Below are 14,761 nucleotides of genomic sequence, written 5' to 3' on the forward strand. Positions count from 1 at the left end.
CTCATACACCCACAGACAAATGCAAGCGCTGTCAACACAGAAAGGGATAGAAAAAGAGGGAGAGATTTAGCGGTTTGCAACAAAGGCTCCGTCTGTGATTGGAAGTGGGAGAGTTGGAGAAGGATAGAAAGAGAAGAGAAGTGATGGTCGAGCGGGAGAAGTTTGCTTACTTGGCAAACAGCCACTGAAGCACATCTGGAGAGGCAATTAATTCAGCTAAACTGAAAACACTTTCTGCTGCAACAAAAACATTGCATAACAATTCCGATTACCAAACATTGCAGGAAAACCAATCGTGATGTATGAAATCCTTGGATTAGTTGTCAATCAAGAATGATTTTACTGTCTTTGTCTTAAAGAGCCATCTCTTTGATGATTGCTCCTGACACACAGTAAACAGGAGAATGGTTTTGTAAGGATCAAATACACCTCCCACGTGTTACTGCTTCACAGCTCTATGGTATATTGTCTTCTTCCTCTGCCAACTTTGAAAAGGACCAGTGGGAACAGGTTAGTTCACAGAAGGATCCTCTCTGGCTGAAACGTGTTTTCACTGTTTACATTTGGGCCAGTTTCTAATCCCAATAATTCCCACACATGAATACCTTGGCCTTTCTCTAAGCCCCTCCCCTGGGCAGGTGTTTGACATGCCAGTGTGTCATAAAGGCCAAGAATAACACTATCTAAATGCTAGCACTGTTGTCTCACTAGCAATAAAGTATCCCAATCCCATTGGTTAACCGGTTTGTCTGTAACTCAACTCCTGCTGCTTCACCGACCACAACCCCTATTCTGAGATGCATTCCAAAGAACTGTAATCATCTTGACCAAAAGCGCCAGCTCACACACAGACTTGCATACTGAGCTGCTCTCGCCGTGGCTATAGGCATACAGAGTGTTGTCCAGTTAGCATATTTTCAGATATGACGGTTTATGATTTTCTTTAGTCGTTTCAATGTCAAATATGAACCATTTCAGAGATGACGATGGAACAACTTCCTAACAAGTTCAACGTACATTTTTACTGTAATTTCTAGCAAACTATCAACTTTTATGCAACGGTTAACCAACATTGACTGGTGTGATTTCCAATAGATGCACAAACATTGTATAACAGTAAAAATCCACACATTCTTACACACCCCTTGCTACTCACCGATCTGGTCCTCTGGGATGAGTGACTCGATGGGGGGCTCCAGCTCAGAGCTCTGCCGCAGGTAGCTCTTCATCTGGGTGATGAACTGGCGTAGCGTCTGCAGCAACTCCAGTCCTGATGCGTGGCACTGCCAGGCCTGGCTGCCGCCTCCCTCCTGCAGGAAGCTCAGGTAGTCCTGCACCAGGCAGCCGAAGTAAGACCCCTTGTCCCTCGACAGCTCCAGGACTCTCCGTATGGCCCGTTTCTCTGGGGTCATCAGCGAGTTGAACACCCCACTCATTTTACGGAGGTGGCCCCTGAGGGCCCGCTGGATGACCATGGCCCCGGCGCTGGCTCGCCGTTTGGTGCGCAGCCCAGGAGGGGTGATGGTCAGGTCCTGGTCTTGGTCGCTCTCCAGGCTCCCGCCGAAGTCTGCTTCGTCTTCATCATCATCATCTTCCTCCATGCTGCTGTAGGGGTGGGTGAGGGGGGGCAGGACCAGGTTGTTGGTGGTGGGGGGGCTGGGTTCAGAGAGCGGGGGGAAAAAGCCCTGGGAAAAGTCTAGTGAGTCGGCAGAGGATTCGGTGGAAAGGCTCATGTCGCTCAGGCGCTGCACACTGTCCCCTCTTCCTCCTCTTTCTCTTCCTCCTTCCTCTCGACGGGAGGGGGCTGGGTCTTGAGTGGACGGACTGTTTCCCTCTGTGTTGTCGTCAGGGGTGGTGGCGTTTCTCAGTGACAGCTTAGCCAGACTGAGAGAAATGGCGTTCTCAATAGTCTGGTCATCGAGAGCAAGATGGCAGTCGACGTCGCTTGGCGGCGTGGGTTTCGGTCTACTTGGGGAGGAAAGGGACAAGGGAATAGAGATGGGGGCACTGATGCTGAGCTTCTTAGGAGGGGAGGATAAGAGGAAAGAAGAGGATGGACTGATGCTGAGAGAGGAGCCCAGGCGGGAGAGAAGGCTACTGCCCTTCTCTCTTTCTCCTCCTTTCTCCCTCTCTCCCACCCTGTCCTTCTCTTTGGGGGGGTTGATCCAGGATATCTTCTCAGGCATGCTGCACTGGCGTCGAGGAGGGGCAGGGCGACGGGGAGCACAATGGGGAGGTGGGGGGCGAGGCGGTGGTGGGCGGGACACGCTCTTAGCCTGGCTCACACTGTTGTTATAATGCTGGGGGCTGTTGCCAGGGCTAGGACTCTGAGGGCTGTTGATAGGGGGTTGAGGGCTGTTTGTGCAGTCGATAAGTTGCTCTGGGTTGCTGGTACAGTGCTGTTGAACTTGTACCGTTGTTGCTGTAGTTGTTGTAGTACTATTGTTATTTAGGTGGTGGGGGTTGTTGTAGTAGCTGGTGGAGGAGGGAGGGGTGTGGTTGCCCCCCTCTGGGTCGTGAACCTTCAGGAAGAGGGGGTTGATGAAGCAGAGAGCCCCGTTGGACTGGGAACACTCAAGCTGGGACGGGGTGCGGGTGACCAGGGGGCTGAGTGATTGGTCCTGGATGGTTGTCCCGGACAACCGGGAGACAGAACTCTTGCTCCTGCAGCAATGCTCAGAGTCCCAGAAGCCTGCAGGGCAGAGACAGGAGAGAGACAATATCAGAACAGTCAGACACTACAACAGCAACATTACTGAAAGATATAGCGCTGACTGATTAGTGCTTTATGAGGTCGGTTCGATAATATATATATATATATATATATATATATATATATACACACATACACACACACACACACACAGTGCCTTGCGAAAGTATTCGGCTCCCTTGAACTTTGCGACCTTTTGCCACATTTCAGGCTTCAAACATAAAGATATAAAACTATTTTTTTGTGAATAATCAACAAGTGGGACACAATCATGAAGTGGAACGACATTTATTGGATATTTCAAACTTTTTTAACAAATCAAAAACTGAAAAATTGGGCGTGCAAAATTATTCAGCCCCCTTAAGTTAATACTTTGTAGTGCCACCTTTTGCTGCGATTACAGCTGTAAGTCGCTTGGGGTATGTCTCTATCAGTTTTGCACATCGAGAGACTGACATTTTTTCAATTTTTTCCAACCTGGATGGAGAGCATTTGTGAACAGCAGTTTTCAGTTCTTTCCACAGATTCTCGATTGGATTCAGGTCTGGACTTTGACTTGGCCATTCTAACACCTGGATATGTTTATTTTTGAACCATTCCATTGTAGATTTTGCTTTATGTTTTGGATCATTGTCTTGTTGGAAGACAAATCTCCATCCCAGTCTCAGGTCTTTTGCAGACTCCATCAGGTTTTCTTCCAGAATGGTCCTGTATTTGGCTACATCCATCTTCCCATCAATTTTAACCATCTTCCCTGTCCCTGCTGAAGAAAAGCAGGCCCAAACCATGATGCTGCCACCACCATGTTTGACAGTGGGGATGGTGTGTTCAGGGTGATGAGCTGTGTTGCTTTTACGCCAAACATAACGTTTTGCATTGTTGCCAAAAAGTTCAATTTTGGTTTCATCTGACCAGAGCACCTTCATCCACATGTTTGGTGTGTCTCCCAGGTGGCTTGTGGCAAACTTTAAATGACACTTTTTATGGATATCTTTAAGAAATGACTTTCTTCTTGCCACTCTTCCATAAAGGCCAGATTTGTGCAATATACGACTGATTGTTGTCCTATGGACAGAGTCTCCCACCTCAGCTGTAGATCTCTGCAGTTCATCCAGAGTGATCATGGGCCTCTTGGCTGCATCTCTGATCAGTCTTCTCCTTGTATGAGCTGAAAGTTTAGAGGGACGGCCAGGTCTTGGTAGATTTACAGTGGTCTGATACTCCTTCCATTTCAATATTATCGCTTGCACAGTGCTCCTTGGGATGTTTAAAGCTTGGGAAATATTTTTGTATCCAAATCCGGCTTTAAACTTCTTCACAACAGTATCTCGGACCTGCCTGGTGTGTTCCTTGTTCTTCATGATGCTCTCTGCGCTTTTAACGGACCTCTGAGACTATCACAGTGCAGGTGCATTTATACGGAGACTTGATTACACACAGGTGGATTGTATTTATCCTCATTAGTCATTTAGGTCAACATTGGATCATTCAGAGATCCTCACTGAACTTCTGGAGAGAGTTTGCTGCACTGAAAGTAAAGGGGCTGAATAATTTTGCACGCCCAATTTTTCAGTTTTTGATTTGCTAAAAAGTTTGAAATATCCAATAAATGTTGTTCCACTTCATGATTGTGTCCCACTTGTTGTTGATTCTTCACACAAAAATACAGTTTTATATCTTTATGTTTGAAGCCTGAAATGTGGCAAAAGGTCGCAAAGTTCAAGGGGGCCGAATACTTTCGCAAGGCACTGTGTGTATGTGTATGTGTATATATATATACACGTTTTCTATTTCCATAAGTTTTAAACATTAAATGCACTATGCATTAGTGTTGCACGGTATACCTGTACCACGGTAATATCGCGGTACCAAAACGTCATGATACTTATGATAAACATTTTAGAATACCGCAGTACCGTTTCATATGATACTACCAACTTTTTCCAGCCCTACCAATCTAAAGAACCTGCTGGCGCCTGTTATAAAATGTTTAGAAAGTCAGTTGAATTTAAGCAACAGCCATTAGTCTCGAATATGCACAGGTCTAATAATAACCATTTCGCTTTAATGCTCACATTACATGGCAGCTGTAATCAGCCAACCCCATCCACTACCAGGCCTCACTCACCTGCTTCTCTGTCTGCTCTTTTTATTTTTTTACCTGTATTTAATTAGGCAAGTCAGTTAAGGACAAATTCTTATTTACAATGACGGCCTACCCCGGCAAAACCAGGACGATGCTGGGCCAATTGTGCGCCGTCCTATGGGACTCCCAATCACGGCCAGATATGATACAGTCTGGATTCAAACCAGGGACACCTCTTGCACTGAGATGCAGTGCCTTAGACCGTTGTGCCACTCGTGTCGATTCCGCCATCAGTTTTAAAAATATATAATTTAGTACTGATGGTGAGCGGGGATGCAGACCCTGATGAGTCTTCTGTCAGATTTGCTACATTGGAGCAGCGCAAAGCAAGCAATGTTGATACATTGTATAATTTCATCGTCTGTTATAATGAAGAGAACAGATCAGTCTGAGAAGTCTTTGCAAGTTCCCCGTCATGCAGCCTCAGTGTCAGAGGGGAAATGGAGCACAGCTTTGTGAAAGGCATGCTTGTAGATTTACAGCGAATAAAACGACTTGTCTCTAGTCTAAACAGTTAAAAAAAGATCACCCATATTACCGGAGATGCCTTTTTTCTCCTACCGTGGTTCGCACGCATTTGACATAATTTCACAAACAATGTCGTGGGCCGTTTTAAACTAATCGCGGGTTGCCAATCATTGGTTTGATAACAATGTTATTCTAGCTAAAAACCTGGTATTTTGACAGTAGGTTTAGGCAAATGTGATTGACTGGAAGAAAGGAAAATAATCTGATGTGCTCCAAAAGGTAGGATTCATATAGACCGAATGTAAGCCTAAACTAAATTAAAAATCTATTTCTTTCTGGTGCTCCTTCAATTGTTTTGAGCCTATCGTTTTAAAAGCTGGGAGCAGTGTATGTATTGGTGGGATATCGAGTGGTGTGTGTCTATATGAGAGTGAGGGAGAGAGTGTGTGTGTGTTAACTGAAGAGTAAAGGTTTGATGCAGTGTTTTCCCCTTATACATGCATAATGACATTATCCATGTATACAGTATTCCTTCCTCAGCCAGGATATACAGTATTCTATTATACACTGAACACTGAAGTTACATTCAATGTGAAACTACTTGGTATTGTGATACCTGGCCTGGTATCGTGTCATTTGTAAAATGTTGGTATCCTGACAAGCCTACTATGCATTATGTGGGTTGAATGCTGTAACACAGACTAAAACAATTAATAAAAGTCAGATGATAGTAGTGACTTCCCATTACTGCTCATCACTTACTAACCATCATTTATTCACATCACTTTAATAAAATATTTCAGTTAGTGTAAATTACATTTGTTTTATTTGATTACTATTATTTCATCCAACTCCTCTCTAAAGAGCTGCTGCCTACGCTATCTGACAGTCACTATTTAGTATCTCTTCAAAGTAAATCAGGCATACTTTTATTCCAACATTCAATCACTTAGATCATGTATTTTCCCGTAGAGAAATGAAGCAACTGCTCTGTCACGCATTCTTCTCTGCTCTCTCACACTAACCTAACGTAGCAGGCATAAAAGAAACAGACAAGTAGGAGCGCAATAGATTATGGTCATTGTAGTTAACGACCACGTTTTCTGTGGTAATTATGTAAAATATTGGCCTGTTGGAAACTATAACTCCCTACTACATTGCACATCTAATTTACAGTGCATTCAGAAAGTATTCAACCCCTTTACTTTTTCCACATTTTGTTAAGTTTTGTTAAGCATTATTCTAAAATGGATTCAACAGATTTCTTTCCTCATCACCCTACACACAATACCCCATAATGACAAAGCTAAAACCGTAAAAAAAAACTGAAATAACATTTATTTAGGCATTCAGACTCTTTACTTAGTACTTTGTTGAAGCACCTTAGGGAGTGATTACAGCCTCTTGTCTTCTTGGTTATGACGCTACAAGCTTGGCACACCGGTGTTTGGGGAGTTTCTCCCATTCTTCTCTGCAGATCCTCTCAGGTTGGATCGGGAGCGTCTCTACACAGCTATTTTCAGGTCTCTCCAGAGATGTTCGATCGGGTTCAAGTCCGTGCTCTGGCTGGGCCACTCAAGGACATTCAGAGACTTATCCCGAAGCCACTCCTGCGTTGTCTTGGCTGTGTGCTTAGGGTCGTTGTCCTGTTGGAAGGTGAACCTTTGCCCCAGTTTGAGGTCCTGGGCGCTCTGGAGAAGGTTTTCATCAAGGATCTCTCTGTACTTTACTTCGTTCATCTTTTCCTCAATTCTGACAAGTCTCCCAGTCCCTGCCGCTGAAAAACATCCCTACGGTGAAGCATGGTGGTGGCAGCATCATGTTGTGAGTGCCAGGTTTCCTCCAGACGTGACGCTTGGCATTCAGGCCAAAGAGTTCAATCTCGGTTTCATTAGACCAGAGAATCTTCTTTCACATGGTCAGAGTCCTTTAGGTGCCATTTGGCAAACTCCAAGCAAGCTGTCATGTGCTTTTTACTGAGGAGCGGCTTCGGTCAGGCCACTTTACCATAAAGGCCTGATTGGTGGAGTGCTGCAGAGATGGTTGTTCCAAACTTCTTCCATTTACGAATGATGGAGGCCACTGTGTTCTTGGGAACCTTCAATGCTGCAGACATTTTTTGGTACCCTTCCCCAGATCTGTGCCTCGACACAATCCTGTCTCTGAGCTCGACAGACAATTCCTTCGACCTCGTGGCTTGGTTTTTGCTCTGACATGTACTGTCAACTATGGGACCTTATATAGACAGGTGTGTGCCTTTCCAATTCATGTCCAAACAATTGAATTTACCACAGGTGGACTCCATTCAAGTTGTAGAAACATCAAGGATGATCAATGGAAAAAGGATGCACCTGAGCTCAATTTCAAAACTCATAGCAAAGGGTCTGAATACTTATGTAAATATGGTATTTCTGTTTTTACATTTGCAAACATTTAAAAAAAGAAGAAGCTCTTTTCACTTTGTTTTTATGGGGTATTGTGTGTAAATTGCTGCGTAAAAACAAGAACGAAATGGAATTCAAATAATTGAACTGACATTGCTCAATTAGTTGTTTAAAAACCTAAAATCACTCAGCACTAGTAAGATAACACTAACATCATGCCAATATTACGCCTACATTATTTCAATATTGCCCTCTCACAATAACATTACTGGTCAAACGCTGCAGGAGTCAGTAATTCTGATATTACACTACAGAGCAACATTAGGATAGCATAACACTGTAATATAATAGCAACACAAAGTAACATGAAGTGATGTTCTACATTAACACAGAGGCTACAATAACCTGATAATAACGTAGTAACTGAAAAGTATGCTAATAAAACAATGCCAATACACAGACGTTAGACCATCGAGTCAATTAAGCTACTGTCATACCACGTTGCCAATGCCTACATTACAGTATTAATACAAGAAAGCATATTAACACATTGTTGCAAATAAGTACAACCATACCAGTCTACATAACAGCAGCACAATAACATTCCAAATCAGTATGATATAACCATAGAAGACTTAGAAAGAACAGCGCTGGTCACTACAACACAGCCAACAACTTAGCAACCAAAGCCATGTACCAACCAAAGACACTATTGGTGCATTTCCATACAGGATTTACCCCAGTGTTTTACTCAAAAGGCTCAGAATTTTCTGTTCCATCTATGCGGGCCAGAACTCGAGTATCACTGGACATTGGCTCCGGTGGACATTCTCTTACTTGGGGCCAAAGCCAGGTCACTGGTACTTTTCAGCTTTCATTTACATAAGAGTCTAACTGTGAACTTCAACAACTTCTCACAAAGCAACTGTTTAGATTATGCAGAGGTTGTTGATTCGGCTCTTCACAAGTCCTCACGGTCAGCCCTAGCTACGGAAACAATGTACCTAGTATAACATAAGGGCATATACAGTAATGTAACACTGGTGTTGCAGTCAAAAAAAGCAGCATATATGACAGAACTAACCTACTGCAAGAGACGCATCCAACTGAAGAGCATATGTGCTGTACTAGACAGAGCAAAACGCAGAGACTCTAGAACAATTAAAGACAAAGCCGTACCAGATTAAGCCAAAGTCACATCACAATGTAAGACCAGAGAAACTTTGACTTACTGTTCTCACATCAGCAGACAAATACCAGCTCTGATTTTAGTTTACTAGTGTGAGAAACCTCTAGAGCACACTGCCGTCCAGTCTGAAGCCTCGCTGTCATGTCTCACACACACAGACTTATGACTCACACATGATAACGAGTGCATGGGGGCGGACAGTCAACAGAGCACTCTCTCCTCCCCTCGCTTCTTGCTCTCAATCCCTCGCTCGCCAGCTCTGTCAGTTTTTCCTGCCCCATTCCTCCTTCAAGACTTATTTCTCTCTGCTGTTTTTGTTATTCTTCCATTTTGGCAGCTCTTGCACTTTTCACGGTTACTTTCTGGGGTGAACTTTGGTTTTATAGGTGGGGTGGAGACCAAACCTGTCAGGGGGTACTCCTCCAGAATTTATTTTCTCCACCTAAAGCTAATTTCCTGCATTTCATCACAATTTAAGTGATTCAAAAGACTGAACTAGAGCAAATGTAATTCAATAATCAATATTTTGTTGCACATAGAACAGAATTAGCAGCTTTAAAAAAAAAAAGCAAATGTTAAGTACAAAGACTTAGCTTTTGATGGTCTTAATGAGGATTCCATCTATATCAAACGTCTTCAAACTTAATTAGCCAGACAACATTTAATGTTTCTATGACTCTAAGATATCTTGTTTCAAAAGCCACTGTCATCTTGAGCTAACTTTAGGAAACAATAACCCCCCCCCCCCCCCAAAGCTGTCATCCACTGTTTTGTTTCAAAAGCCACTGCTAGCTTGAGCTAGATTAACCACAAACCATAGGGATAGTGGCAAGCTCACCATGTTAAAATGTTGTGGCCAATTCACCTCTAAGTAACTTCAAACTAAGTATTTGAGTTGATTTGTTTTGCAATTTTGAACACTGTGAGCTTGCCACTATCCCTATGGTTTGTGGTTAATCTAGCTCAAGCTAGCAGTGGCTTTTGAAACAAAACAGTGGATGACAACCTCTCCTGGCCCCATAAGACTGAATTCAGGGAAAATGGAGAGAAAAAAAAAAGTCTAAAAAGTGACGATATCCTTTAACATTTTATTTGGTTCCCTCAAAAAACACCAATTATAAAAACATTTCCATACACTCAGCATATGTTTAAATGTGCTCAAAACAGGAGCTACACAACAAAATCACATTTTGACTCCGCTGGGCCTTTAAGACAGTGATAACATGGACCTTCACACTATTTTAGGACACTTGGGGGTATCCGAAACAAATGTAATTATTTGATTACACTTTTGAATCTGGCCTTATAAATAACAAAGATCAGTCTGAATGAAGTATGCTTAGAAGTTATTGAAGTGCATCATACAGGTATTGGAAGATTCAGGAAAGCCGAAGAAAGCTCAGGCAATCATTGTGTATTTCATCTTTCTTAGAACAGAATATAAATTCATTTCCCCAACCATTCTGTGTTCCTGAGAGTCATAGATTTCAGGCATGGGATCATAATTGAAAATGGCCAAAACGGTTCAACTGCTAAAGCCAAATTCATAGGAAGATCACAATTACATTCAATTAATTTCCCCCAGTCAATCTGTGCGATTTTGTCAGTCCCGTCTAACGAGTCCTGTGCGACACGTGAGCTTTGTGACCAACTTTGTTTTTATACTTGTAATGATAAAACTAAATAATCAAAGAAATGCATACAAAGATGTCCCTCCACAATGGGTTGGGGGTTATGACCCTCCCATCCCTAGTGAAAGTTCCACCCCTGGTTACCTTTAAAGTCAGTTTTTGTTCCTTGTCAACAATAGCAGTGGTATTTCATCTTTGATATTTTGTTGGGTTCTGGAAAATATTATTGATGAAAGTTCTGTTCCAGACATGAAATCCCTTGTCTTGGACCAAAATATCACACATTTATCCACAAAGTGTTAACAATAACTGATGTGGTGGGATGTGGGGAGGCAAGGGATAAACTGGGTGCAACAGAAACCTTGTATCCCAGGTAACACACCTGTGTTGAGTTCAGTTTGATTAAATATTTGCTATGTTGCTTGATGGTTTGTAATGACGTTTCCCCAAAACATTCTTCAGTGTTCTTGAACAGACTGAGGTACGTTTTCTCCGTTTGGTGGGGTGTGGCTTGAAGCAATAAGAGAGGTATTTAAAAGGGCAACGGAGTGTTCCCCAAACCACAACCCCTCCCAGTTTTTCAACTAGTCGTTCAGAACATCACCATTTCCGTTTAATTGAACGATGCAGAACATTTTTTCATCCTGAACACTGCCCTGAGACACTGTGGGTGTGGCCTAACGGGGGAAATGTCTTTGTCTAAAACTGGCAGCTGGGAAAATCTAGGGTGAGCTGAGGACAATGAGGGGAGGAAACCTGAAATTCAGACAGATAACAAATGAATTCATTCTTGGCCAAAGTTTAGCCTCTTGGTAAAGAAAGACAGAAATGTCAGCTAATGGTTCACTGCTTGAAAAAACTTCTTTAACAAGCCTTGCTAGTACGTCCAGCTACTGTGTACTTCTTTTTCAATCAAGCTCATCTTCTGACAAAGGGTTGAATAGAGACCGACAGAATGAAAGAAAGAGTTGACTTTCTCTGAAGCATAGAAGGACACATCCCCATTGTATTGAATAAGACCCACGTCACAGGTGCGGTTACCGATCCAGACGTCAGAACTCAGCACTGATGTCTTTTGTTCTGTCCAAAGCCACATTTCAGTGATGCGACATAGCCTACCTACACACACAGCTCATCTCCGGCATGGTCACCTATATGAATGTCATTAAAATATATGTGAACCTTCACTGACGCTCATCTACGTCCACACAATCATTGTTCAAGTCTCAATGCAGTCTGCTCACATTACTCATAGGGAAAAATAGACAGTGGGGCTGTTGTGTGTGAAGATCACTCAAAACCACACCAAAGGAAGGGTGTTATCAAATCAGTGTCTTTGCAGAGGCTAGTATATGCCTGTACTGTATATCAACTCTTTCAGATGCAGCCAGGCAAAGTGACATTACGGCTTTGGCACAGAGAGCACATTGCACAGAGTGTGTGAGGTTTAATACCCTAGTGAGGCCTACTCAGGGGCTCCAGAGCCCCAGTGCTCTCCTGATCATGTGCCCAGCTGAGCAGCACTGATTTGGGGCTCAGAGAGGCATTGTTATTATGGGTGACTCATTGAGCCATGTCACTTTGGGCTTTTACTAGTTTAACTTGGAGAATGTGGTTAAATGTGATTTACGAGAACACCCTGATGAAGAAAAGCTTGGTTTTAAACAGAACAGATGTGGGATTAGACCTAAGGTAGTAACAATACTTTTCTAAAGCAACGAAAGTCAACTAGCAGGCAGTTAATGACCATCCAGATACAAAGGGAGGCTACACTTTTAATCTTCATGCTTCAGACATGCATTATCAATACAAACGCATAGTATCAGTCTAGTGGACACTCACCTGCTCCTAGCTTGGCCACCTCCTCCAAGTCTGTTGGTGTCCTGGCTGCAGAGATGGCTTCAGGAAGCTTTAGGGTGAATGGCAAGACATCCCTAAGAGAGACAGAGGCAGACAGAGTCGATATGTGAGATGAAAATGAGTGAGAAAGACAAAAAGAAAATGGAGTGAGAGAGAGTAAGAAATAGGGAATAAATCACTGTCCCTGCAGTGAGTCATTTAATTGGGGTGACCAAACAGCCCTTCCCTAACTAGTGTTTGTCCCATGTGTGGTTTCTTGGGCTAGAGAGAGAAGGAGTGGACACATACACGCAGAGCGAGAGAGAGGCAGACAGACACAGGCCAAGAGGCTCAGCACCCCACCCTGTTCTTCCTGTGTCTCAGATAACTTATGAGTCTGTAGTGCACATTTACTAAGCTCTAATTGACTTTATCATGGCAAAACAATGTAACCAACATAATTTCAAGAGCAGAATAAGGCTGCTATTTTGTCATAGGCTGTCATATATTTAATCTGAGCCTAGAGGAAAGTCCTTGTCCTCAGGCCTGAAGGGAAGCCAAAGTAATTCCGCTACCCAAGAGTGGTAAAGCGCCTTTACTGGTTCTAACAGTATACCTATAAGCTTTCTGCCAGCTCTGCTGAGCAAACTGTTGGAAAAAATGGTGTTTGATCAAATACAATGCTATTTCTCTGTAAACATACAGTGCCTTGCGAAAGTATTCGGCCCCCTTGAACTTTGCGACCTTTTGCCACATTTCAGGCTTCAAACATAAAGATATAAAACTGTATTTTGTGAAGAATCAACAACAAGTGGGACACAATCATGAAGTGGAACGACATTTATTGGATATTTCAAACTTTTTTAACAAATCAAAAACTGAAAAATTGGGCGTGCAAAATTATTCAGCCCCCTTAAGTTAATACTTTGTAGCGCCACCTTTTGCTGCGATTACAGCTGTAAGTCGCTTGGGGTATGTCTCTATCAGTTTTGCACATCGAGAGACTGACATTTTTTTTTCCATTCCTCCTTGCAAGAAAGCTTGAGCTCAGTGAGGTTGGATGGAGAGCATTTGTGAACAGCAGTTTTCAGTTCTTTCCACAGATTCTCAATTGGATTCAGGTCTCGACTTTGACTTGGCCATTCTAACACCTGGATATGTTTATTTTTGAACCATTCCATTGTAGATTTTGCTTTATGTTTTGGATCATTGTCTTGTTGGAAGACAAATCTCCGTCCCAGTCTCAGGTCTTTTGCAGACTCCATCAGGTTTTCTTCCAGAATGGTCCTGTATTTGGCTCCATCCATCTTCCCATCAATTTTAACCATCTTCCCTGTCCCTGCTGAAGAAAAGCAGGCCCAAACCATGATGCTGCCACCACCATGTTTGACAGTGGGGATGGTGTGTTCAGCTGTGTTGCTTTTACGCCAAACATAACGTTTTGCATTGTTGCCAAAAAGTTCAATTTTGGTTTCATCTGACCAGAGCACCTTCTTCCACATGTTTGGTGTGTCTCCCAGGTGGCTTGTGGCAAACTTTAAACAACACTTTTTATGGATATCTTTAAGAAATGGCTTTCTTCTTGCCACTCTTCCATAAAGGCCAGATTTGTGCAATATACGACTGATTGTTGTCCTATGGACAGAGTCTCCCACCTCAGCTGTAGATCTCTGCAGTTCATCCAGAGTGATCATGGGCCTCTTGGCTGCATCTCTGATCAGTCTTCTCCTTGTATGAGCTGAAAGTTGAGGGACGGCCAGGTCTTGGTAGATTTACAGTGGTCTGATACTCCTTCCATTTCAATATTATCGCTTGCACAGTGCTCCTTGGGATGTTTAAAGCTTGGGAAATCTTTTTGTATCCAAATCCGGCTTTAAACTTCTTCACAACAGTATCTCGGACCTGCCTGGTGTGTTCCTTGATCTTCATGATGCTCTCTGCGCTTTTAACGGACCTCTGAGACTATCACAGTGCAGGTGCATTTATACGGAGACTTGATTACACACAGGTGGATTGTATTTATCATCATTAGTCATTTAGGTCAACATTGGATCATTCAGAGATCCTCACTGAACTTCTGGAGAGAGTTTGCTGCACTGAAAGTAAAGGGGCTGAATAATTTTGCACGCCCAATTTTTCAGTTTTTGATTTGTTAAAAAAGTTTGAAATATCCAATAAATGTCGTTCCACTTCATGATTGTGTCCCACTTGTTGTTGATTCTTCACAAAAAAATACAGTTTTATATCTTTATGTTTGAAGCCTGAAATGTGGCAAAAGGTCGCAAAGTTCAAGGGGGCCGAATACTTTCGCAAGGCACTGTATTAACAACATACTTTCAGCATGCTTATAGAGAAGGGCACTCAACATGCACTGCCACAAATGATGATTGA

General features: G+C 42.9%; 1 protein-coding gene across 3 annotated transcripts in view; it reads right to left on the reverse strand.

Annotated features, from left to right (window-relative positions):
- The window catches only part of rin2a (Ras and Rab interactor 2a), a 69,779-nt gene that overhangs the window by 11,492 nt on the left and 43,526 nt on the right, over window positions 1-14,761 (reverse strand). The window contains exons 7-8 of one of the 3 annotated variants that reach the window (XM_021610686.3): window positions 12,374-12,465; window positions 1,157-2,692 (exon numbers count right to left, since the gene is read on the reverse strand). In XM_021610686.3, coding sequence (XP_021466361.3) covers window positions 1,157-2,692; window positions 12,374-12,465 — 1,628 coding nt within the window. Of the gene's footprint in view, window positions 1-1,156; window positions 2,693-8,943; window positions 9,155-12,373; window positions 12,466-14,761 lie in introns of those variants that run through there. The other 2 variants (XM_090239706.1, XM_090239714.1) reach the window with 2 other exon arrangements.

This window comes from Oncorhynchus mykiss, chromosome 1 (assembly GCF_057628025.1).
Source record: "Oncorhynchus mykiss isolate SJ-2025 chromosome 1, ASM5762802v1, whole genome shotgun sequence".
NCBI classification, from domain to species: Eukaryota; Metazoa; Chordata; class Actinopteri; order Salmoniformes; family Salmonidae; genus Oncorhynchus; species Oncorhynchus mykiss.